General features: G+C 42.4%; 1 protein-coding gene across 4 annotated transcripts in view; it reads right to left on the bottom strand.

The window, feature by feature from the left end:
* The window catches only part of syt7a (synaptotagmin VIIa), a 91,692-nt gene that overhangs the window by 22,790 nt on the left and 41,474 nt on the right, over positions 1 to 27,428 (bottom strand). Inside the window, exons 3-6 of one of the 4 annotated variants that reach the window (XM_080874810.1) lie at positions 18,109 to 18,188; positions 16,580 to 16,714; positions 10,445 to 10,861; positions 5,172 to 5,309 (exon numbers count right to left, since the gene is read on the bottom strand). In XM_080874810.1, coding sequence (XP_080730936.1) covers positions 5,172 to 5,309; positions 10,445 to 10,861; positions 16,580 to 16,714; positions 18,109 to 18,188 — 770 coding nt within the window. Of the gene's footprint in view, positions 1 to 5,171; positions 5,310 to 10,444; positions 12,658 to 13,080; positions 15,077 to 16,579; positions 16,715 to 18,108; positions 18,189 to 27,428 lie in introns of those variants that run through there. The other 3 variants (XM_080874809.1, XM_080874807.1, XM_080874808.1) reach the window with 3 other exon arrangements.

Genomic DNA, 27,428 nt, shown 5'->3' with positions numbered 1-27,428 from the left:
TTGTGTAAGGTTTCTAAACCTTAGTTTTAAAGACTGGGTCACTTAAAAGAAAAATGGTAAAATTAAAGGCTTGTGATTAAATACATCAATTATACCCATTTCCAACCCCCTATTTTTATTCATTTACGGCAGTGGGATAGCTTTATTCTACAGTTTATTGATTGATTCACATGATTCATAGCCTATTCACAGTGAGAAAAATGCACATTTGACTGCCTTTCACATCCCATTCAAGTCAATTTTCTTCTAATTGGATGTCCCTTGCAAACAGAAGGTTTGAACAGTGGGACGTGGGGCTTCCTTTAGTCACAGCCAGATCTGTGTGCCTCATATAAGTGTATTAGGGATATCTACTCTTACTGAGATAATACAAAACTAAGAACACCAAATTTAGAATCTGAAGCCTGAGCCTTTGGCTCAAAGTGACCACTTGTACATACACCTTCCATTACTGGCATCCATTATTTTACAAAAAAGTTAAATTTCAAATGAATCTCTGCAATCCTGTGAAAAACTAAGTACACCATTCCTGCTTCCACAGGAATGAATAGGGTTCTGTAAATAGCAGACAGGTGCTGCTAATTAAAGCACTTGATTAATTGATCATCAGCAACTGTGAGGAGTACTATGAAAGCAGAAGTTTTAACTGTTGCCTGGTCTGGAGCATTCAGGTGTGTGTTAACACACAGTCTTCCAAGGAGTGAACGCCCCAGATAAAATTCAACCCAAGGTCAGACGGTGCAGTTCTCAGAGAAAAACAAGAGACCTAAGATCTACATCTCAGACTCTGCAGGCCTCAGCTAGCATGTTAAATGTTCAATTTCATGACAAGACAAAACAAGTGTGGCTTGTTCGGAAGGGTTGCCAGAAGAAATCCTTTTTAGTCGTATTCTTAGCCATAACGGTGGAAATCAAGCACCTCATATCAGATGTGAAGCAAGGTGGTGGAGGGGTAATAATTTGGGATTTTTTTTTTTTTTTTGCAACCACAGGGCCTGGGCACCTTTCAGTCACTGAGTCCACCATGAGCTCCTCTGTACACCAAAGTATTCTAGAGTCACACGTGAGCACGTGAGGCCATCTGTCTGACAGCTAAAACTTAGCTAAACAATGATCCCAAGCATAGCAGTTAATCTACAACAGAATGAAAAGAAAAGAATCAAGGTTCAATGAAAGACCTCAACCTGACTGAGAGGCTCAGATGGGACTTTAAGAGAACTGTGCATACATGAATGCCCAAAAACCTCAATGAAGGGATGTAACGTTGTACAGAGTGGGCCAAAGTTCTTCCACAATGCCATTAAAGACTGATAGTCATACAGAAAACCATTGCTTCAATATTGCTTTTTAAGTTGGCGCTACAAATTACTGAATCATTGGGTGTACTTAGTTTTCCAGAAGACTGCATAGAATCTTTTATTGTCATTCCAATACATGAGGCAGGCGAAAAGGGAACAAAACGTAATGAGGTCCCAGTTAAACAGCATTAGAACAAGCAAAACAACTAAATCAGTATTACAATTAAATAAATTAAACCTCTTAATAAAAAAGACATTGTTTGTTTGTTTGTTTGTTTAAATAAATTGAGCTAAATTTTATATCTAAAAATATTTATTCATTTTCCCCATTTTAATTTCAAACAGTTATTCAAATAAAACTTTATAGTTTTATAGAAAAACTTTATAGATGTATTGCAATTTTGATGGAAGTAGTAACAACTCACATGCGTCTGTGGCCAAGCAGGCCTTAAAAAAAAAAGAAAACCTTTTATAGGGCCGTGTATCTACTGTACGTTAAAAGCAGCATAAAATAAGATTACTCAAACAAACAAGAGTCTACAAAATTAAAGCTCTAGCTGGTTCGATCCCAGGAGGAGACACAAATCCCTGTGGGGTTGTGTCAGGAAGGGCATCCGGCGTAAAAATCTGCCAAATCAGACATGCGGCGCTACCCGCTGTGGTGACCCCTTGAGAACAAGGGAGCAGTCGAAAGTAGCTCTCTACTCGGGTACATTTATTTACAGTAGTTGCTCTGAAAAACTGACTGGTTCATTAATGTAGGGCATGAAATATCAGTTGTGCAGACGGCAGCTCTTCTCTGTTCGTGGGGAGCACAAAGAATTCCCTTTGATGTTAACACTGACTCCGTTACCATTTGACGTATATATAAAATATTCACATTAACTTCAGAGGCTCGATGTTTGGCTGAAGCCATTTGCCAGTGACATGTTTTTCAGATCTTAGGTAAATAAATTCATGCGGGGTAGCATGAGTAATGCAGGTGAAGATGAATGATGGGCACGAGCACATGTTTAAATGCACAGACTGTGATGAAACACCGAGTGTGAAGGGTAAGAGAGACGAATGAAAGCGTGCCTTTGTCTTTGGCTTGAGAACCCCTTTCAGAGTGAGCAATATGCCAGGAGTGTAATTGATTCAATCACGTTTACTGTGAAGTCAGCACTAACACCACCAGGAACTATACACTGCCAGCAAGCTTACAACTTGCACTTCTAATAGACTGTTGAGGTATGTTGGGGGGTTTTCAAGCTTCTAAATTTAGCAGCCAATTAGAGTGTGGCTAAATCACTCATTAAAATTTGCAATTTGCAATTTTACACGAAATAAACAAAACCATGACAGTCTCAAGTGGAATTAGATGACATATCAGCAGAAGGCTCACTAAAAGGTCAACACTTTTAAAGCTTCAATTACAGTCAAATTGTTTATTTGCTTCCAGTTCTCCAGTGTTCACGGGCTTTAAGTTACCAGTCATTCTTATTTGAGTGAAAGAAATTAAATCCAGGAAACAGCACAATGCAGTCTGCTAATAAAGGCGGATCCTGTTGACCACACGCTGGCCCGAGCGACAAACGCGCTGTTTGGTCTCTTAGTGGATTTCACAACTCATTTAAAGAGGTGTGAACACAAAAAGCTGAAAAGGCAAGACGCAATGCACACAACAAATTACAGAGGAAGTCATTCTCCTCTGCGGCTCGCTGCGTTTCAGGCTATAATTGTGAACAATGCGGAGACTTTTGATATTAGTAAAAAAGAAGCAACATTTCTTCTCAAAGGATACTTTGATGGTTGTTTGTAACTCTGTGGTCGCAGAAAGCTCAGGGCCAAAAAACAAAACCAGTAGACAAAGCAGCTGGTGGCTATAGTAGCTCTAAAAGCAAACTTATGATAAATAAAGGAACTTATTAGTTAAGGGAGGCCTATTTCTATGACCCTGAAGACCCTGTTGCATGCTGGGGGAGCAGGCTGAGGGTCGCAGATGCCAACAGACTTAATAAACTGATCCGTAAGGCCAGCAATGTTGTGGGGATGGAGCTGGACTCCCTCAAGGTGGTGTCGGAGAGGCGGATGCTGTCCAAGATAAAGACAATGTTGGATAACACCTCCCACCCACTCCATGACATGTTGGTCAGTCACAGGAGCACGTTCAGTGAGAGACTGAGATTACCGAAAAGCACCACTGAACGACACAGGAAATCATTCCTGCCTGTGGCCATCTCCCTGTACAACGCATCCACTTAACACACTGTTTGCTGCTACAACTACACATGTTTCTTTTCCAAATATTTATTTATAAGTGACTTATGTATGTATGTATGTATATATATGTATATATTGTACTATTCTTAGTTAGCATATTGTCTGTCTTGTCTTAATGTTGGTTTAAAATGGAGCACTGTAACAAAAAATAATTTCCCCCAGGGATCAATAAAGTATTCTGATTCTGATTCTGATTCTGAAGACACAAGAGGTCCTTCAAATGTCAGCAGCTGCATGGTGCACATGTGCATGTCTGCACTGCGGCTGTGCAGCCCAGATAAGAAAACAGTTACCATCTGTGTTGTAATGGAGCTCTAGTTTTAAATCACGTGTCAAATTGATGAAACACTTGTGAATGAGGAATAATTGGTGTGACGAGTACATCAGAATTTGTCCGCCGTCCTCTGCCGTTTTTTTTAAAGGTGTGTGTCATATTATGCATCTGCACACTGTCGCCCATTTGTCACAGAATCAAAGTGAGGTTAAAACTGCCTAATTGGACTGCAGAGGAAATCGAGTGTGTCGCGTCTGCCTAAAGCTGGACCAAATCAAGGATTTCTCTGTGACACTGTTGTGAACAATCGAAAACGGCCGTCCAACGACTGAAAACGCTCTGCTTGTTTCACACTGTACTCATTTGTTAGCCTTAAATTGTTTCACAAAAGTAGGTCCAATTCCTAAACAGAATGCAAACCCAATTATTTCAAGAGACTGGGGGACGGTGAGCAAGGCTGGTGGATCCTTATAGATGAGTGGAAATATTTTGGCTTCTAGTGTCTAAGTTGGCTGGCAAAGAAAGCGGTTATTTTTAGCAGCATGTTTATGTAAGTAACTAACATGTTGTGGAATAATGAGGAGGCTCTCTGGGCCCTCGGTGGAGCTGCAGAGACGAGACTCTCAGAGCGGCAGAGGGTGATTGAAGGCAGCTAATGAGCAGGAGGGAAGAAAGAACACGGGGCAGAAATGACTTGGATAGTGAAGGCATAAAAATACAAAGGAAATAAGACAATTACCAATGGGAGGTCTCTGAAAGGCAGGAGTGAGAAGACAAGCAAACAGAGATGAAAATGGTGCTGAAAAATGTCATTGCAATAAGGCAGATAATTATCGTGGTCAGGGGAAAAAGGAAAGAAAAAGTACACTGGCATGAGAAAGCACTGTTTGATTTGACTGGCTGAAATTTTACCGCTAAAAGCCAAAGATTAAAAAAGAAAAAGAGTAGAGTACCAGTGAGCATCTCACTGCTGTGATTTATGAGCTCATTACTGCTTTCCAGCTAACACCCAAATTGTTTTATCTCCTCACTCATCAAAGCATTACGGCGAAATTTTCTACATTTGGTTGCGTAGTTAGCGCTCATTTTTATTTCTGTAGCAGTATGTTGAGCTCTGGTGCTATTTCAGGCGCAGGTCTATGACACAATAGACTTCAACGCAGTGACTCACCAAAAACACTGACAAACAAAACTACCCTCCTCTACCTAGATTCTGAAATCACCTCTCATTTTTCTTCAATAGCATATCCTTCACATCCTTTCATTTGCAGCCAATTTTCTCTCTCACACACAAGCACACACACACAGAACAAGCGCTCTAGTACATTGTCTGGTACCTCTTCTCAGGGGGCGGTTCCTGATTGGCTGGTGGCGGTGGTGCTGCCTGCGCTGTTTCCTGCAGGTCAGGGATATTGGCAAAGTCATCTTGCTCTGCCACACCAATGGCCAAAGCCAGGACCACCAGCTTTCCTTCACTGGCTCCCCATAAAAAAATAAAATAAAATAAAATAGATAGAAACAGAGGTAGAGAGACAGAGAGGCAAGGAAAAAGAGAACAGATGCAAAAGGTTCGAGCATAAAGAAAGGCGAGGTGCAGGGAGAGAGAGGAAAAAGGAGAGGTCATTTTAGGTGACAGCGAGGGCTGAAAATTCAGAGGCAGAGAAAACAACAACAGATCATACGAGAGCAAACAGCAGAAGCGGCGACGGAGAAAATGGTCATAAAAGAGGAACTCTGCAACTCCACATAAAACCCCACAAAGTAAGCGCACAGTCCAGGGAAGGATATTAAGAGGACACCTTAAAGTGAAAGGCCAAACTGATAAAAATCGAATGATTTCAACGGGAGCGGGTACAGGCCGTCGGACAGCAAATACATCAGGAAACTCTGGGTAATGATTGTTAATGGATGTGATATTCAGGAGTTTGCACGTCAGCTTCCACGCATGTATAAGGTGTCTACAGGTGCGCGCACACACACGTCACACAGGCAAAAAACACTACACCCCCAACACACACACTGTCATTTATCTAGTGATTTCACCTGCCTTCTGCTTTTCCTCCACATTCACCTTTCCCACTGAACATGCGAGGCGTCTTTCTCCAGAGTTAAGATTTAATTAAGCCTCATTAAGAAGATCTGGACTAATTGTTTCTATTTGAGCGATACAGTATCTTGAGGTGCACGGTGTGTGTCGTTTTCTGGGTCACGGCTCTCTCACTGCTGCACTCTTCTCATTTCATCATCTCTACTGTGCTACAGATTCTCACCAAATCCCCCCCACCCTTTTTCGCCCTTTTTTTTTTACCCCACCCCCCTCACCCACCATATTCCCCCTCACCCCTATGCACTTAATTCTCTGACTCCTCATCACTGCCTCCTTCCTGTCATCCACACCCACGGTTCTATAGCTTAAGCCTCTCGCTGTGTTACAATATCTCGGCAAAGAAATATATGGGGCTGCCAAGCCGCAGAGAGATATCACCCTAAACTTCACAATTTCATCTTTCTCGCATACCGTCGAAGGCTTTTACTGCAGGACTGTAAAGTCTGTTTAATAATCTCCCTTTTATACACCAGTAGTTTAAAAACTTTTATGTCTAGTAACCCTTTTCAGATTAACATGAGTTCCTGACACCATCTGTCACACGTGTATTCATTTTTCCAGCAACTGTATTCATAGTCCTTTTCATTGCAGTGATTTCAATTCATATATTCATTACTGCTGGCTAAATGTATCAATTCCTTTTTTTAATATTTCTATTTCTATAATAACTATTATTTTGTCTGCTTCAACCTCTCTGCCTTTTTTCTTGCTAGTTTTATATACACTCAGCTTAAACATTTTGCATTCTGGTGTTACAGCTCACTCAATATGAATATATTGAATATATTTGAATCAGTTATTCTAGATTATTCTATTCAGATCCACTGAGGTACCTCGTTATCTGGTGATACTCGCCTCTGATTGTTTTTGTAATTCACGATACACCGTGGTAGCTCAAAGTGTGCCCACATCAGCCAGTGCCTTTGCTATATCTGTCATACTAGCAGATCTAACCTAGAGAACATTATTTAAGTTGCTTTACTTTGCTTACGTTTGCTGCAGAAGTCCAAGCCACTTTGCATCCCACCTCCTCCTAAATCCTCCTTTTTATACTTTGCCTGACTTAATGTCATGCTTGCTCAGTTCTGTATGGGGGTCTTGCTGCTAGTCTCGTACAAGTGGAAGGGCGGGGGCATCCTAGATGGAATTTATCCTCCCAAATAAACACTCACTGACCACCTCATTAGGTACATCTGTTAAACGTCTCATAAACACAAATGTCTAATCAGCCAATCACGTGGCAGCAACCCCATCAGGCGTTTAGATATCATAGAGACCTCCTACTGAAAGCTCAAACCAAGCATCAGAATGGGGAAGAAGGTGACTTTTAATATTTCATAGTTGTTGGAGCCAGATGGGCTGGAAACTGCCAATCTACTGGGTTTTCCTACACAACCATCTCTAATGTTTATAGAGAATGATCTGAAAAACAGAAAAATCCAGTTAGTGTCTTAAAATGCCTTGTTGATGTCATGCGTAAAGGAGAATGGCCAGGCTGCTTTGAGCTGATTGGAAATCAAGCACAACTCAAATAACCAATTGTTTTATCTAAGGCATGCAGAGGGCCCATAAAGCAGATGACCTCACAGCAGCAGAAGACCTCACCAGGCGCCACTCCTGTCAGCTAAAAACAGGAAACTCAGGCTGCAATATTCAGCTGGTAGGATCAGAATTTAAACAACATTCAGCATGGATCCATTCTGCCTTGTATCACTAACTCAGGCTGCTGGTGGTGTAAAAGTGTGGGGCATATTTTCTTGGCACACTTTGGGCCCCTTAGTACCAACTGAGTATTGTTTAACCACCCCAGGCTGCCTGAGTAGTGTTGCTGATCATGTCCATCCCATTATTCTGAGGCTGTTTCCAGCAAGTTGTGGCAAAGCTCAGAACATCTCAAACTGGTTTTTTGAACATGACAATGAGTTCACTGTACTCCACAGTCACCAGATCTCAATCCGGTAGAGTATGTTTGGCATGCAGTGAAACTAGAGATTCACATCATGGATGAGCAGCCGACAAATCTGCATTCACCAAAATCTCTGAGGAATGTTTCTAGCATCTTGTTGAAACTATTCCAAGTGGAATTAAGACAGCTCTGGAGTCAAAACGAGGTCCAACCCAGTACTACCAACGTATACCTAATAAGGTGGCTCTGGATGTATTTTAAAAGTTATTTTATAATCACATTAAAAAAAATGTTATTTCAATAATGACCAATCCAATCCAAGGTGTCTCTAATAAAGTGGCTAGCGAGTGTACAGTCTTCTTTTGTCTATAGTGGTTCTGATATAAATATTGCAGTCCAGGCATACAAAGCTAAGAGTCCCTGTCATAATATTTCAAACTATCAGCAGAATTAACCTGTACTCCTCATTGAGAACCACTGAATAATATAACATGGTCTATGCAGTAATACTGTAGATACTGTAGGTATGATGTTTATTGGATCTCTCTACTCTCATCACTTTTAAGTACTGTATGGGCAATATTGTTAAAGCACTTTGCTTGAGCCATTGAGCACTGGGAAGGAGAGAGACCATTTAGAAAAGACATTACAGACACTGGGATAAACGATCGATTTAAAGCCACAAAAAAGCCATGTGGTCAAACGGCTCCAAAAGTCAACTATCTGTGTCAATGACATCAACGCATTCCTTCAGCAATGATTCATCAGGACAAGGATTCTGGCCAAGATTGAAATTAACCGGTTTGAAATATGGGTCACGTCTATTACCAGACCGCTCTGTCATCAACCATAGGAGGTGTTCCTGTTGCAGCAAAGTAGATACAACGACAATGACCTCAATCTCACATTAGCAACGATGAGTCCTATAGCTGACTATTACGAGCAATATTCTCAGTGACCTTGGTGCCTGCATGTGCTACGTTGCTGGTGCTCCGTTAGCTAGTGTTATACTGAAACACCAGAGAGGCTTTATAACATGTTTTTTTTTTTTAAAGAAGAAAGAAACAGATGATGAAAGGCTAGTGTAAAACTGATTCAGTCGACATTAAACACATGTTACTTTGGCAGTGTCCTTGCTCATCCCTTCATCCCTCACCCCCACCCCCCCACCCCCAAGTACCAATATGTTGTAGAGGAAATGGGCCCGGTGACATAAGATCAATGCTTCAGGGTTAACACAAATCTACACACAGCTCCTTAACCCCTGTTCTTATAGTGTTGCAGTGACATGTGGGCTGTGTGATGTACACACGGTCCCGCACACGTGAGCAGGCTGGCAGCACAACCAGCAGTTATACAGAGATGATGAAAGAAAAAGAAGGTGCCATTTTAGCTGCAAACACTCATGAAACATGGATTAGGCCCACTGGTGTGTCTCCAAAACCAGATATTTAACAGCTATCCAAAGGGTGGCTCAGAAATAGCATGATCTAATTGGGTGAGAAGGAGTGAATGTAAAATATATTGTGACTTTTTTAATGAGACCAAATTCTGAATGTTCTGAACCAGCACCAGCAGCGCTGTCCTGTAACCACAATTGCAGCAGACAGGCTGAATGCCATCCAAACAGATGTTACTGTTTAGCAGAGCATGCAGCGTAAACATTTAACAATTTTGCCACAGAATGGGAGCGAAATGGCCTCCAATATGTCATACCTCCTTGCTATTTTTTCTTGCACATGGCATTCAGTCTAAATTTAGAATAATAGTTTTCTAACAAACTGCACAATAAAAAGCTTTTAATTTGTTACAACCGAGGGGTGAAATATTGTGCCTACATGATCAGAAGACTCATTATTCTAGGATTTTCAGGAGCCATATCGAGTTACTATATGTACCCAATAAATAATATGTACTATGTATTTTTAGTATAAGTGGGTGGATGACTTGGTAAAGACATACACTGATCCGTGTCCTGCAGAGCCACATAGTATACATAACAGCAAATAAAGAGAAAAGGTGCTATTTACATTCATAACTGTACCCCTTATTAGCATGATCAAGAGAGTTTTCATCCAAGCCAATTTCTTGTCTCCTCATCTGCATTAAGCTTCATTAGCATGATCAGCTCTAACATTGTCTGAATTGCCTTTGTAAATGTACATATAGAAAGAGAGACTATCTCCTTGTCAGCAGTCAGATTTACCACAAGTAGCAGTGAAAGCAATGATTAAACTCGACTCTGAAACTCACAGTTTCACACACACTTATACATACGCTTATATAGACGCGCACTGTACAAATTTTGACAGACAGAAGTAATATCCTTCCCTGGATATCAGATGCAGACTGAAAGAAAAAACCTGAAGGGAAAAGGCAGAGAACAATATTTCATAAAGGTAAAAGCAGATTAAGTTATTACTTATTTACTGATGTATTAGAAGCAATTTTATTCAATGGCACTAAGTCAAGCAGTAAAGAACACAAATGCACACAATAACTCTGAAAGACCTAGCGTATACTGTAATACACTTAGACAGAGGCCTGAGCAGAGTGACGCTAGTTTAAAGCATGAATGAAGAGTTATAGAGACTCACAGGAAGGACTTGACATCCAGCCCACGATTCCGGATCTGCTCCATCATGTAATCCCAGCTGCCCGGGTTGGCACGCGAGCGCCCTCCTGCTCCACCTCCCCTATAGCGAGACGCACCTGCCGCTGCTGCACCGCCCCGTGCACCCCGGGGACCACCTCGTGTACCTGCATCCCCACCCTCACCACTGTTGCCACCTCCCTCTCCTCTCCCAGCACCCCCGCCTCCACCAGGCTGTCCAGGTGCAGTGTGTAATTGTCCCAAGCTCTGGGATGTGGTGGGGGGATGGCAGAGACCAGGGCCTGACGGGTGGATGAGAGGCTGCTGAAGGCTCTGCTGGCGCAGCAGCGTCCGAGGCCGGGCCGGCCCGGAGGGTAAGTGCTCCAAAGTGGAAGCATAGGATAAGACTGGATCCCCAAAGCTGGGAGGGCAGAGGAGCAGGGAGGAAAGAGAGCGTGAAGAAGGCCACGGCCGGCACAGAATAGGATGATGATGAGGGGCAGAGGAGTCAGAGGTAGAAGAGGAATGAGAAGATTTAGAAGAGGAGCCGTGGCAGGAGGTGAGTTGGTCAGGAGTGGTGATGTCAGGTGATGAGATGAAGAAGAAAAGCAAAGAATCATCAGGGATGAGACAAGGTGGCACAGGGCAGTAGGGAGGCACAGCAGGAGAAGTCAGGTTGACATCAGGGTAAATACAGGAAAGTTCATCCAAACAGGAAGTTGATGATGGACGGATGGAGGACGAGGAAGGCGGAAGAGTGGTATTAGAGGACAAAGAGGAAGAGGGAGGAGTGTTGGGAGGTGGAGACAGGAGGAGGAGGAGAGAGAAAGAGAGCAACGTGAGGCAGCAGCAGTAACAGCAGTAGCAGAAATAGCAGTAGAAGGTGCAGCCTGAGTGATCGCTGTGTGCTGTGTACTGCTCATGGGGCTGCGCCGGGCAGCAGTGTGTAGACTGTGAGGTAGTCTTGTGCGTCTGAGTCAGACGTGTGTGCACCCTGTACGTCCGCGAGGTTTGAGCGTGCTGTTTGCATGAGGGTGTGTTTCGTGGTGCCAGCGGTCGGATGTGCACTGTCCGCACGGGCGTGGAACGGCTCTGTGCCACGTGACCGCGTCGAGACGGATGGGTCGTGGCTTTGCAGCTTCCTGGCCTCGTCAGCGAGGGTTTTTTGGTCTGATGAGAGATCACCATTTCCTCTACTCGTCAGTCAACTTTTTCCCATCCCTGACAGACTCTCCTCCTTTCTCTCTAAGTCTTTTTCGTCTTTTAAATATGCGGCGCACCTCTAGAGACATCCGAACAGCCAACCAAGTTCTACAGCACGACTCCCTCCCTCTGCCAGCCTCTCATTTTTCACTCCTCCCCTTAATAAATGCTGTTTTATTGGCTCACTGCCTTTCCTAAAATGTCACAAACAACATAAAGATGTGTCACACATCATATATGATCGTATTTGCATGAGTATGTTATACATACTTCGTTGCTACTGTATATTTTGTCGGTTCTATTGTCACAAACATGTCATCATCTTTTTTTTTCTAGTTTCTTCTACTCCCTAAATATATCCTCCTCTTTCTCAGATCGCTGTGTAACCCAGACTACCAGAATTAGGCCATGAGAGAGCTATTCACATCAGTTAGGGGCAGTTTACTCCGCATTGCATTACTTCACCTAACACAGTTTTGCATAAAGCTTTTAGCACGACACACATCACATTTAACAGTCACGAATAAAAGGATAAAAAGGTCAGTGAAAGGTGTTGCAAGAGTTCAATGTTTTGAGGGCGGAACAAGGGAAAAAATAAAAGAGAGAATATGTAGAGTGGCTTTAGCTGGTAAGAGGAAAAAGGGAGAGGGAGATGGCAACGAAAAGAGAAGAGGGTGACGATGGAGGAGAAAATGGGGTGCGAGACACAAACACAAGAGACATAGACACTTACAGCGGCCTGAAAATAGAATCCAATTATAGACAGGGGCAAAATGAAAGATGAGAAGAGGAGAGAAGGAGGGAACGAGGAGTGAGGAAGTGATGAGCGTAAATGTGTTGTGGAGGAAGAAGTCCCACACATGGAGTGCCAAAGGGAGGTGCAAAAATCACAAAGTACCGAAAGTTAGCTGCGTCTTTTGCAGCACACTGAATATAGACCCCCAGTGATGTCATGCGTCATGGCTGGTGGGTACAGACAGTCAGTGACCAACACACAGTTCGTCTTTCAGCCTAAATTTTAATTAAAGGGAGGTGAGGGTGGGGGGGCTGCCAGCGTGTGGTGCATTATTTCAGTTAGTGTACGAAAATGAGACTATTTCTGTGCACAAAGCTGTACTGTGCAGCCGTTCTGCATGTGTCAGCTGGAGGCCTGAGTCAGTGTGATACAGCTCGAGGAACTATTGTTATCTTCTCATGATGAGGTTTACATTCCCTAGCACTCACACCTTGCGCTGTGCCCACACGCTTACATCACGCTGTCATCGAAGCTGCACCTTCCTCCCCTGCTGAACTTGACCTCGCTCTCCCTGTTTCTATTTTGAATGGATTCATTCAAGGCGCGAACTTGTAAGAATAAATGTCGTGCCGTGGAAAGGTGTTTATTCTGCTGCACGGCGACTGAAATGTTTGCTTTTTCGGCTCGGGTTCCGAACTCACTTGCTGGGTTTCAGTCCTCCAGACTGCATGTGGCCCTGGACGGTCTGCCACCTCCCGGCCTTCACTCCCTCTGTCACCATGCTCTTCACGCTGTCACTGCGATAAGGACCCCCCCCAGTATCCCCATGGCCAGTTGCCGCCCCCTTCTGACCCCCTGATACTGCCCCACTAAGAGAAAGAGACAGGGTGCAAAGGGATCCCATGGCAGACAGAGGGTATAGAGGGAGGAGAATAACGACAGGCAGAGGAGAAAAAGACCAAAGAGTGTGAGAGAGAGACACAGACACACACACACACACACACACACACACACACACACACACACACACACACACACACACACACACACACACGCACGCACACAGGGAAATAGATTGAGCAACCACAGGGCTGAGGTGGTGAGACAGATCAGTAGACTGTGTGAAGGGGCAGGCCTATTTTCCAGGCCAAGTGAGAGGCAGGTGGATAAAAAAGGTTTGGAACCTATTGAGGAGAAAAGCAGGGAATGGGGCAAGGAGAACAGAATGAAGGAGGAGGAGGAGGACGAGGGGGAGGAGGAGAGGAATTTACTGGGAGCCTGTGGAGGATGGAAAACCAGCAAAAAGTCCCAGCTTTGGGCCTGGAGGACCAAAACTCTAACTGGCAGCAACAGTGTGCAGACACTAGTCATTGAGTTGAGATGTGCTACTTTTTATGGCATTATATTCACTGCAGCAGCTTAGAGGATGAGTTCTGTTTGTGTGTTTCATCCGAAGCTGTTAAGTGCATCTGGTCCTGATCTCAATGTCTCATATTTCATTTAGAGTATGTAACATTACTCAGAAATTAGTGAAATTCTTGAAACTCCACAGTCGAAATTACCGGGAGGGCAATCAGATGACAATGGCTAAAGATACAGTGATTAATCAGTGTGTTCATATTAAGGCATGTCATGCCTACAGTGAAAGCATTGACGATCAAAAATAAAGAACATTAGTGCCCTCTGGTGACATGACTACATTTCATTAATATGCAAGGTCCTCCTGCTCTTAAAGACAAAATATATGAGGTAATGAAAACACAGTGAGTCCACGTGGGTACAGGAGGTGCGAAACTTGCACCGTGCCCGTTTAAAGGTCACCTTTCACATGAAACTCTGACCAATTGACCTGACAGCGCTGGTGGATAAGTCATCAATCACAACAACAACATAGATGACACTGCTGGAGCAACGGTCAACACAGGAGACATGAGCCTCATTTATCGAACTGAGCACAAGGGGGATGCCTTTACTTTTCATTAACAGGAGGAAAACATCAATAAGTGGCGCTATGAATCAGAGTATTCACAGATGTATAAAGCTTTTAGACATCAATCCTGTTTCTGACTGAACTACAGTGAAAGCTTAAGAGATTTAAAAAAGAAGTAAAGCCGCATATTATTTAGCCGTTTTTTAAAGCCACCAGATAGATAAAATATTGAGTCTAATTAAAGTCACTCCCTAAGCTTGACTTCATAAATTTGAAAGATATCAACAGACTACAGCCACTTTTCTAAGATATTATGGTGGCTGCTGACTGCTCCTGACAAAAAATGTATAGTTTTATTTTTTTTAAATGATAGAATTGAACTTCAAATCCAATAAATCCTTAAACACTGAGAGCGATCCTGCTGGATAGGAAACCTGTTTGATAAATGAAGCTCAGCGTCATTACAGAGACTGAAAGCTGCTGATCTCAAGAGAGTTTCAAACAGGAAATGATTTCCCAGCTGTCTGTTGGCTTTAGAGGCATATTATTGGTTGATGTCACAAGGTCAACCCATCTCTCCTTGGGAGAAATAAGTTCATAATTTATTCAGCTTCTAATTGAGTGTTTGCTTTTGATTTTAAACTGGCTCACACGTTATTGAAAACAGCCTATTTAACCATTACTGAAGTCAAAAGTTCATCTGTTTATGTTCCGTGAAAGCAAGTCCAGCTGAAAAGACGTCTATAAGGGCAATCAAGAAAAACCTTTAAAAGATAGTTTGGGTTGAATTGAATTTGCGCTATACACTGTAAGTAAAATTGAAATGAACTGAAGGTGAACTTCTAAAGAAACAAAGATGAGGGTCTATCGTGTGGCAATTTGAGATCAGCAGCCATCATCTTAAGGCATTTTTCAGACGCAAATGCATATAGCCACTGTGTTCATAAACACATTGCTGCCTCCTTTCTCCAGGCATTTTTTTAACACGCACTCCTCAATGGCTAGGTCTGGTAAAGATGACCAGTTATTAAACACTTTATCAGACATATGCCTGGTAGCAGGGTGTCTAAACTGTGAGCTCTCTCAGTGCCCACAGGGGCATGGCCTTGCCAATGCTTTATTGGAATCAAGTGCCTAGTGGATGGAAAAATAAATAAATAAAAAAGAGCTTTCATTGCAGTAAGGAAAAGCAGTGTTACCATGAATTCCAAAAAGATAAACAACAGATGCAGTTCAAGTATTTCAGTGTTAGTAGCAGCACATGTTAGATTTTATACTGATGGGATTCAGAAAGAAGCCACAGATGGATGTAAACGGCAGGCGAACACTGGCACAAAACTGCAACCTGGTGTAACGGTCAACCCTCCACCGCCACGGCAACAACAACAGCAACCAGCAATTTTTAGCGAACACAAGGAAAAGGAGACGGAGATTACAGAGAAGGTGATTAAAGTATACACATCTCTTTTCTTTTTTTTTCTTTTTTTTTTGCTAAGGGGAACTACGAGGGTTGTCCGTCTCCATGGTTACACTCCATGGGAGAGAGGTTAGAGGTCAGGAGTTAGTGTTTAGCGGCAGGGCTGTAGGGAGTAGGGGGGCATCTGAACATGCGCCTCTGTGTTCATTTAAAGGTGACAAGATGTGAGGAGAAGCAGCAGAAATTAGCCTGCAGGGTTTACGCCGCTGTGCTGCAGTCGGAGTCGAACAGCCATTGCGGGATGCTGAAATGTGCATGTATGGCATTTCCCTCACTCACATTTCCCAGGCAGATTATGAGTAATCATTACTAACCCTTTGTGCCCTCGGGTGTGCTAGCATTGGATGGATTACTATAGATGGTGGAAATTAGATTAAACAAGAACAACAACAAAAAAAACAGGTCTTAAAATGTGCAGCCTGTATTTTATGCAACACTGTGACATTTATGGATTATGGCTTTTTTTTAAAAAGGCCTTTGGCTAAACAGCCCCAGTTATTCATAAGAAAATGTGGGCCTAAGGAACAGAGACATAATGGAGATTACAAAAGTAGGTGAATTTAATAAGCTGTCATGCGTGATAACAGCCACATCGAGAAGTTCAATTTGATGATTGACTAGCAGTGGCGACTAGACAACTAGGAAACAGGGACAGTGGAAGGGTAAGGAAAGGAAAGGAAAGGAAAGGAAAGGAAAGGAAAGGAAAGGAAAGGAAACTGGAGTGGCACTGCCCCTGCCTCATTACAGCCCTGCTCAGGGGAAAGTCTCTTACCAGCTTTGGACCAAGACTCACTTGAGCGTGAGGCGCGGATCTCCATATGGGGCATAGGGAGAAATGTTTAGTACGAACTCCTTGGGCGGATAGGAGCTCCACCTCTGCTGCACTGTGCTGCTGTCATTGTTATTCCAAAAGTCTCTGTCTAGATCACTGTGGCCAGAGAGAGAGACAGGTCAGAGCAACACAACTATGGACAGCCTCGGCACCAACCAACCATTCCCAACAGCCGCTCCTCGTTTTGGAGACGATGCAAGGTCGGTTTGAAGAAGAGGGTTGTTCTTAGAGCTGCGTCAAATGGGAGTTTGAAACAAAACAAGTCCAGATTCATTTCTATCTTTCTATATGAAGTAAACAAGCCACCATAGTGGTGTGACTGAAAAGTAAATAAATAAATTTAAAAAAAACAGCAGCCTGGAGGAAAAAGGCATTCACTGAAAGCTTTTTATAGCAATGTACTGTAGCAAAGACACAGAGACAGAAAAAAAGGAGATAGAGCAAGAGAAGAATTATACTCTGATGAATACATACAGCATGTGATTACATTCTGTTCATTAAGCATGGTACCACTGATGAGAGACATTTGAGTAAACATTAAGAAGTCTGGCCCCCGTCCTTCGCGTGAGCAGTGAGAAAGCGTGAACACATGAGACAGAAGGCAGAGAGGTAAACTGCAGACAGTCATAGAAGGGGAGAAAAAGGTGAGCAGAATCACTGATGTCATACAAATCACACAGCAGTGGTCAGAGCTGCAGCGCGGGGACAGAGCGGGAGAGAAAGGCGATACACAAAGAGAAGGAGTTCAAAGCTGAAATGATCAACAGAGCACAGCGATGCTGCTGGAGCCAGTGAGAGAGAAAATGCAAGAAATTAAGAGTTTAAAACAACCCAAGTCAGAATACATTCACAGAAGCTCGTCTTTAGTGCTCAAAACCGTTCAAACGGAAAATAAAAACACGGCGCACACACGGAAAAATAAGCTGGAGCGAAATCAGGCTACAGGAGAAAAGAAGTGATGAGCAGGTTAACAGAGGCATTTTGTGGAATAAAGTGGAATACTCTGAATTATGATTCTGACATTTTCTGGTACTGACCTATGGCCTTGTTTTATCAAGAACAGAAAATACCTTAATACTAGTTTGAGCCCTGCAAGAAATGTTAGAAAAAACACATCCTCCTGAGCATTTCACTGTGAATGCTCGAGTCCCCGCTTGTTTTACTTGACCCTGAACCGTCTTAAGCGATGCAGATGTGCGGCACTTAAAGGAGACCTGTCTTACATCCAATAAGATAAGTGCAGGAGCAGACTCGTCCAGCCAAAAGCTTCACAGGTAAGATAATGCAGATTTAATCTTTACTGATTAAATCACTAACCTTTCATTTAATGCCTCCTGAACATGCTCTTGTAGTGATTGCCCTCTTCAGGATAGAACAACGTGGGCTCTCTTTCTTTTTTTGTGTAGTGTACATCGAGGGACTTGAAGCTGAACCAAATGGACTTCATTATCACCAGATTTTTCTACCCATACCAGTTACCAGGCACTTACTTGATGGCTTTCTTCTCCCCTCGCCCACGTGCCGAGTCTGGAGTGTCTGCTGTTTCCACTCCTGGCTTATTCCTCTTCCCCTTGAGCCAAGAGCAGGGGGATGACAGAAAAATAATAAAAACCAAAGGTTAGCTTAGATTTCTCCTTTTGAAGCCGTGTTTTTTTCAGTCCTAAAATGAAATGTAAATGCCTCTCCTGTTATCTCAGGAACACTGTGTCATCAGTCCTTTACCTCACGGTCTCCTGATTACACTAATCAAAGTCAAACCATATCTGCAGTGAAGAGCCATTTCTGACTATGACTATGAGACTGGAGTGTCTGTTGTTTCCACTCCTGGCTTATGCGTCTCCCCCTTGAGCCAAGCGGAGGGAGGGGATGACAGAAAGCAGAGAAACAAAAGGTTAGCTTAGATTTGTCCTTTGAAGCTGTGGTTTTGCTGTACTAATTTCAAGTGCGAATGCGTCTCCTGTTATCTCAGGAACACCGTGCCATTGGTCCTTTACTTCTTGGTCTACTGATTACACTAATCAAAGTCAAATCAAATCTGCAGTGAAGAACCATTCCTGACTATGACTATCATTCGCACCACCCTAAAAATTTACATAGCAATTGCCTGTTGAAGGTAATCTGCTGGGTGTTGCAGAGAAGCCTCTTGAAAGTCCTGCAAAAGCCTTATTTCAAATAGCTAGCACATTACCTGCAGTAACCAAAAAGTAAGGTCGGCTGTGGGCATTCTTCTGGAAAAGCTCATTTCAATTAAAGGTGCTTAACACATATGTCATACTGAAGGTAAGCTCTATTGACACTTTGCTGGAAGTGGAATAAGGGGGGAGATCAGTCTGAAAAGTCCCTATCCCACAAAATACAGTGAATGCAACTCTGAAAGTGATGCTCTGATACACATTGAGGATAGGATGGATAGGATTCTCCTATCTCCTTGTTGCATTTCGCTCTAGTAGCCATGAAAAGCCAGAATCTGGTAGCCCAGCTAATTACAAAGCAGCAACACGGTGCATTTAGGCAAGTAAAGTCGATGTCCTGCTGAAGATCACACTAAGCATTAGAATGAGGAAGAAAGGTGATTGAAGTGACTTCGAATGTGACATAGTTCTTGGTTTCAGATGGGCTGGTCTGAGCATTTATCTACTGAGATTTTCCCAGACAGCCATCTCCAGGGTTTACAGATAATCTCCCAAAACAGAGAAAATAGTCAGTGAGCAGCAGATCTCTGGGTGAAAATTGTTATGTGAGGGCTGTGAGCAGGCAGGAATGGTGGACCCAAAGTGCAGAAGCTCGGAGGCAAAAGGTGAACTCAAAAAGGTAACAAAACTGAGACTCCAAATAAACTCAGGCAAGCAGACAGAACACACAGCATCGTAAACGGTAGATCACGACACAGAGAAACACAGGGCTTAAATACACAGAGGGAGCAATCAGGGAATGGGTAACAGGAGGGAAACACAGCTGGGGCAAATCAGGCCTAACGAGACAAAGGAAGCAAAACCAGACGCATTTACATGACACAGACTTTCAAAGTAAAACAGGAAACATAACACAGAGACGCGAAATTACAGACAGACTCACAGGCAGGCACTACAACAGAGGGAACAGAGACGTGGGACCAGGGCAGACACAGACACTGACTGGACACGGGGATATAGCAGACAGGCGAGACAGCAAGGATTACACAGAGACATAAACCATAAGACAGAACTCTAACAAAGAAACCAAAGAATAGAAATGATAAATAATATAATAAACTCAAAAACACTGGGTGAACGACCCAGGCATCCTAACAAAAATGTCTTGTTGACATCAGAGGTCAGAGGAGAATGGCCAAACTGCTTCGAGCTGATAGGAAGGCAACCATAGCTCAAATAATCACTTGTTACAAAGGTTTGCAGAAGAGCATCTCTGAAATGATAGCACATTGAACCTTGAAGCAGGTTGGCTACAGCAGCAGTAGACCACACTGGGCACCAACAACTACAAAAACACTAGAAGATCGGAAAATTGTTGTCTGGTCTTGCGAGTTTCCATTTGTGCTGCAACAGTTCAGATGGCAGGGTTAGCACGGATCAGTCCAGCCTTGTAACAACATTTCAAGCTGGTGGTGGTCTGTTGGTTTGGAAGAGATTTTCTTGGCAAAACTTTGGATCCATTAGTACAAACTGAGCATCTTTTGAATGCCGTAACCTACCTGAGTAATGCTACTGACCATGTCCATCCCTTTATGACCACAGTGGGCCCATCTCCTGAAGACGGCACACTATGCCAAAGAGCTCAGATCTTCTCAAACTGGTTTCTTGAACGTGACGGTGTGTACACTGTACTCAAATCAGTCCATAGTCACCAGATCACAATCCAATCAGTAAAGGAAGATTATCATCATGGGTATGCATTCCCCAAATCTATGTGATGTTATCGTGTCAACATAGGAATGTTTCCAGCACCTGTTAACTCTATGCCATGAAGAAATAAGGCATTTCTGAAAGCAAAAGGGGGTCCTGTACCCAGTACTACCATGGTAGATCAAATCTAGATCTAAAAGTGGTTGGTGAGTGTATTTTTCCACGTCATTTTGAAATCACATTTGCTTTAATAACAAAACTAATCATAATTTTGATCTTAATAACATGTAGAGAAAACACAAAGGAAAAATCAACCACATATTCTGACTGCCTCTGGACTGACTCACTTCTACATGATCGATGCTCAGACAAAGCGAATCTATATGGAAATGCAAATGTGTCAGAATCTATATACTGAATCCCAGCAGGCAAACTGACACTGTGGCTTTGGATCCTGTTGAACTAGTTTCAAAGCCAGTGTTGACAATAACACTGCTGAGAAAAAATGATAAAGCCCACACAGCTCTACTGATAATATCCATTGCACACAGTGAAACAAAGCCACTCGCCTATTGTATAATCAGCGCTAACCTAAATTGGAAAGGTCCCCAAATAAATAAAGACTGATCTGACAGGATGACTCGCTGAACAGCTGCATACAAGAGGTGTATGTAGCTGTTATTATAGACACAGAGCTACACTGAGCACATGTCCTCAGCCTATTCATGAACTTTTAAAGCACATTTTTGATATGACATGCTGGCTAGAGACCTAAAACCAGCGATTATGATTTCTTACACCATTCCCTATACAAATACTTGCACATAGGCAAACACAGTATTCTTGAACAATCATTTCTGGGAAGGCAGAACTGTCTGTATTTCTGTGAAGCGAGGACAAACTATCAAAGGAAACTCATGCATCATTCAACGCTATCGTGAAATTTTCAGGAAGGTGGGAAGACACAGATGATGAGTGAGAGTCCAGTACAGAAAGAGGGCTGAAAATAGAAATCAAATTTGAAAAAAAAAAGAAAAGAAACAGAAGATGCTACCAGAAAGGAGAGAAAACAAAGGCGGTGCAGAACAGCGTGAGAGACAAAGAGATGGGAGGAGGGGGGACAGGTGCAAATAGTGAACTGAGTGAAGCAATGAGTGACAGATAGTCCCGAGCGGGTTGGATGTGAAAACAAGGAAAGAGTCGAACACGCTGCAGTGGGCACTGAGTGACAAACACACATCTGTCTTTCCGTGCACGTGCACACACACACGCACAGCTTCAAATCCATCTCCTCTTCACTCTTCCTTCGGCTCATTCACAAGAATGGATGGCAAACACTCTGCTTCTGCCTTCATGGGAGGTGTGGAGGCTACAAAAATAGTGATGAATACAACGGCACAGACATGAGACGGGAAATAATGAAGAAAATGAAGTCAATATTTCAAATGGCGGCTGAAAAAAAAAGTGTTTTTTGTCTTCTTCTTTAATGGCAGGGAGTTTACAACGATCATAGTATTGGGTGGCGTCTGGCTCTGTGCCATTACTTCATAATAGTTCCAACTCTTATGATGAAGCAATTATAAAAGATACCCAAATTGCACTGAGGCTCCACTTAGAGAAAAAAAAAATCCACTAATACGTTTTAACAATCAAACTGCAGCAGAGCAGGTTACAAATTAAATTATTGGAATATAGAAGGGCTGTAGAGCAGGACGTAGTGGAACTAAGAACCCAAGGCTCTCCAAAAAAAAGAGTAATTAGGCAATTAGCAAACATTTTCAAATATTACATAATCAGCATTGAAAGCAAAATAATACTTTTGGTTGAATAAATAGGCAATGTCTTGTTCTTTATCAGCTCTGGCTTCTCTCAGCTGTCTCAATTAGTTTTAGTAATGTGTTCATAAACTTTACTGATGGAAACGTCATTTTGCAATATATATCATTTAAATGCCTGCAAAAGAGTTCAAGAGTGACAGCGGGCCCTAAATCCTGAGTTTTTTGGATGCATTGTGCTTTTAAGTTTTATTGTGCCACTTTATGTTGCTGCAGATTATGCAAGCGCCTGGCAGTTTGTCCCCTCAATTGTGCAAATAAAATATAATTTTGTTGAAGCCATGTTTGGAGGTCTTTTTTATCAAGGACTAAAGCAAGCCACTCTAAGGATAAGAAGACAGCGAGTTCTTTAAATCAGGCCAAAATAATGTGTTTAAATTTGAGTGAGTGGAAAAAATGAATTGAGTCAGGTCAGGTGACATTAGCAAAATACTGCATCTCAATACTGAATGCCTCAGTTTGTTTTTCATTCCTGATGAAGAGCTGCCCTTTTTATAACCTTCATGTGGATGATTCATTTCTGTTGCATTAAATATTGCAAAATTGGAATTTAAAAGCTTTACAACAGGTTTAATAGAATCACTGCCATTGGCTCCCTTTTCTGATGCTGTTATTCATTTGTCGATCGTAAGTATTTGCTGTGGTTTCCTCTCTGGGTGGGGTTAGCAAGGATAAGCAAGCTTATTAAAATTTCAAAAATGTTCCAAGTAACTCTTATCTATAGCCCTAAGGCTTTCAAGCTTTTTAGTTTTTGAGCTGTCTCTTATTAAATTTGGGGAAATTTATTAAGGAAAACCAGCAAATATGTCAACTATTGGCTAACCATTCATTCTAGACATGTAGTCTTTCATGCTTCATCATGTCTTGAAAACTCGCTGGATGCCCTTTTTTGGAGAAGAAGAAGTTTTTATATGATACAATATTCAGGGTTCAATGTAGTGATATGGCCATGTAAACATTAGACAATTTAAGCTTTTTTATTGTTGCTTTTTTTACTGGTGTAATTTTACTATGCCATCTGAAACAGGTCATTTGTAAATGAGATATTGAGTCTAAATCAGAATACCCGTATAAATAATGGTTAAATAAATATGGGTTTGCAGCTTTAACCAATTCAACTCTTCTGTGAAGGCTTTCCACAAGGTTTAGGAGAGTGTTTATGTGAATTTTCACCTCTCTTCCAGAAGCTAATTTGTGAGATCAGACGCTGATGTTGGATAACCCTGGCTTGCAGTCTGCTGTAATTCATCCCAAAGGTGTTCTGGCAGGTTGAAGTCAGGACTCTGTGCAGGCCAGTCAAGTTCTTCCACTCCAGACTTGCAAAAAAGGTTTGATTTTGCCTTGTGCATGGGTGTGCACTTATGTTGAAACAGGAAGAGACCATCTCCAAACTGTTCCCACAAAGTTGGGAGCGTGAAATGTCTTGGTATGCTGAAGCATTAAGAGTTCCTTTCACTGGAACTAAGGGGCTGAGCCCAACTCCTGAAAAACAACCACAACACTATAATCCCCGCTCCACCAAACTTTGGCACAATGCAGTCAGACAAGTACCGTTGCCCTGGAAACCACCAAAATCAGATTACTCCATCTGACTGCCAGACGGAGAAGTGTGATTCGTCACTCCAGAAAACACATCTCCACTGCTTGCCAGTGAGTCCAGTGGTAACGTCCTTTACACCACTGCATCCGATGCTGTGCATTTCGCTTAGTGATGTAAGACTTAGATGCAGCTGCTTGGCCATGGAAAACCCATTCCATGAAGAATACACAGTCTACACACTGTCCTTCAGCTAATCTAATAGCCACGTGAACTTTGGAGGTCTGTAGCGATTGACTCTGCAGAAAGTTGGCGACCTCTATGCACCTCTGCATCTGCTGACCCCACTTTGTGATTTTAGAGTGACCTATTCTTTCACAAATGTTTGTAGAAGCAGTCTAACGCCTAGGTTCTTGATTTCATAGACCTGTATCCATGGAAGGGATTGGCACACCTGAATTCAATAATTTGATTGGCTGAGTGAATACTTTTGGCAATATAGTGTAACTTGCCAGCTGTCTCCAGAGAGACAGTGTCTGAGCTACATGACCAACAAACTAATTCAGCCCACACACACACAAACATAGACACATGTATTTACTTTTGTCATTGATATAATCTGATCAATACTTCTTGTTTTTTAAGAGAGCGTTGACTTGATGTTGACTCTGCCGTACTCCTTTTAATTAGCCACCTTACCCAAAACTGAGTTTTCTCATCTAATTTGTAAGACTTGCTGTTTCTTGTTGTTCAGTAAGCTACGTCTTCTTTTGTCTTATTTTTGTCTAAAACAGAGCGAATTAAGACTGTACAGGCTATTCTGAATTATTAACTACTACTTATTAACTTGCCGATTCTCTTTGTTTTCTGTATTTGCTCCATCAGATAAGTGAGCGCAGACGAGTGAACAAAGGCTTGATGCTGGACTGCCCAGGGTAAAGCTGAGGGTTTTCTTGAAGGAACACATGAGAGGAGACTGAGTGAAACTACCACTTTCTCTGTCTCTGCTGGCAGTGCACTGCCTTCCAACACCCAGCTGTGTTTGTTTGCTGTGAATTAGCAGGCAGCAAGAGTCTACATGCTCGCTCAATATTACCCACATCACACCATAATTAGAGAGGAGTGCACTATTAAAATGGTCGTCTGCTCCTAAATCATCAAGTGATCACTGAGTTTTTAGCATTTGTCAAAACATTTTTAAATACGTATGTGTACCTGTAGTATTTTCTGACATGAAGAAGTATGTAATGGCGGAAAGATAAGGCACAGAAAGAACCGACACCGCTTTCCGTCATTGAACGTGACAGGTCAAGAATCCAAACGTTTACATACTGTGCAGTTACTGTAATTTTCCCGATGATTGTGACAATTCTCCTTTTGAAATTTAGCAATTATCAATTTTCACATCTCCCCCCTCCTCCGATGAATGTAATTACTATCATCCCATTAACGACTGTGAACTCCTGACATCCACTTAATGCAAGCAAAGTGCCGAATGTTGTTGATACAAGCCCAACAGGGACTGAATCAGGCTGCGACTGTGGTCAGGTCCAATCTCAACCTCACTCACAACTATGTCATGGATCAAACAGCACAGGGCTCACAGGAGCAGGCGGAGAGTTTCTGAATGCCAAACAGCCACTGCTGCCCAAACAGATGTTAGCTGCATCACCTCTGATATCTCAAAATCTCTCCCAACACCTACAACACAAGCCCCCGCTGACAGTCCTCAGCTTCTCAACGCACGAGCTCATCACTGCATTATCGTCTGTACTTCCTTTAGTTGTCAGGATGGAAGAGCACAGAATAATTACTTGACTAAAAAAAGCAAATATTAAAAAAATATTAATTGATGCCAGCGAGTTTATAAACAGCCATGAGCAAACAGGAAGCCTAAGGAGAAGCATTCAATTTGTAATACTTCCAGGGGGCTTAAATAACAGAGAGCTAAGCAAGAAGGAGGCTTCAGGATGACTGCACATGAGGACTTTTTAAATAAAAACCCACTGCACTGGTTGCCAGCTCTAAAACACCGAAAGCAACACTCGCCCAAAATGTCTTGTCTATTAACCTATGAATCATAAGCGAAAGTGGCATGGGCCCACTCGCAACTGTCACGTGAAGCTTCAGGCAAACATTTGTTTTTATGAAAGCTGACACTGTCAAAGAGTACACTCAGAAATATCAAAAATGAGAGTTTTAGACATGGACTGGCCCGTGGTGGCTTTAGATAAAATGAGCATCAAATGATCGAATGCTGAGAGCTTTTTTCCTAATGACAGTATCATGTGAATAAAAAAAACAAAAGCCTGTGTGATTTTGTATCATACCATATATTGCAGGTATTTAAAATAACAGGGCTTAGTTGGAAGTTACTGTGATAAAGCAAATTATACTGTATGTGCACTCTACTCATGCTTTCAGGCAATACGTCGCTGCCACGGAAAATAACAGAGATAAAGAGCTCCAGCTAAGTGTGGATGCGGAAACCTTTTGTAGTGCAATTTATGTTAGAAGAACAGATTATATAGCTGCCAAGCCTTCATTATTGTTAGCCCCATATACAAAATAGGCATTTTGAAGACGATAAGATTAACGTGGGAAAATGATTTTGAACAAGATTAGCAGTTTTTGTGCTTCGTCAAAGTGCGCTGTTTTACCAATAACAAGTTTCTCATCAATGCAAATGACCGCCATTCATCTCAGTCACACTTAATTATTTTGTACATCAACCGTCTGCGTTTAATGTGGTTTCACACCAGTGGGCGGCTGACATTTTTCTCAAAATAAGTGGTCCAAAGATTACAAAGGCCTTAATTAACATCTTAATGCCACTCTGTATAACCCCCCGCCACAGCACACACACGCACAAAAGCACACGCTCTGATGTAAACAGTGTAAGATGCACAGATAAGAAAAAAACATAAGTACGCAAATTGGTATCTTCAATGAGATGGTCATCCTGTGCCTGAGGCACAGTTTTTTAGGTTTGTCAATTTAGACTTGTTGTTTATATGAGCCTGGGAAGTTTTTTTTAGCCTTCATAAATTAATGGCACAGAATTATAATACCTATTTCCCTCTTGCCAAATACCCTCATGTCAGACCTGGTTTCCTGGCACCTCTCAGGTGGAGCAGTAGGCTGGTTTTTCTAGTTTTCTGGAGCTTGTGCACATGTTTCTCATCAGCTCATCAAGGATGCAGTATTAAAGACCGGCTCAAGCGGAATTGTTGCCTCTTCGTTGGTGGTAATCAGGGTTTGTAGTGGTTTCTCACAGTTCCGTTCTCCATGAAATTCCTAACCTTGCTTTCTGTTCTGTTTCTCTGGTGAGTTGCCTGGTGCGAAGACAGCTGGAAACACGTCTCTGAATTTCCTTGCCCTGTGGAAAGTTTCTGGACCACTCCTTCAAACTCGGTTCACCTGCGCTCTCATGCTGGTTTCCTCCTGCTGAGGGAAAAATGCTTTCCAGTTTCTAATCAGTTGTTTCTTGTCCCTGAATCCTGGATTTGGCTCCATATTTATTGGCATTATGACAAAACATAATGGAGGGTTTAATGTAATGACTGAGATCTTGAATTTGGTTGAAGATGTAGGCT

This window comes from Rhamphochromis sp. 'chilingali' (assembly GCF_963969265.1).
Source record: "Rhamphochromis sp. 'chilingali' genome assembly, chromosome: 2".
Classification (NCBI taxonomy): Eukaryota; Metazoa; Chordata; class Actinopteri; order Cichliformes; family Cichlidae; genus Rhamphochromis; species Rhamphochromis sp. 'chilingali'.
The sequence above is the reverse complement of the archived record's forward strand: the minus strand, read 5'-3'. Positions and strand labels throughout refer to the sequence as shown.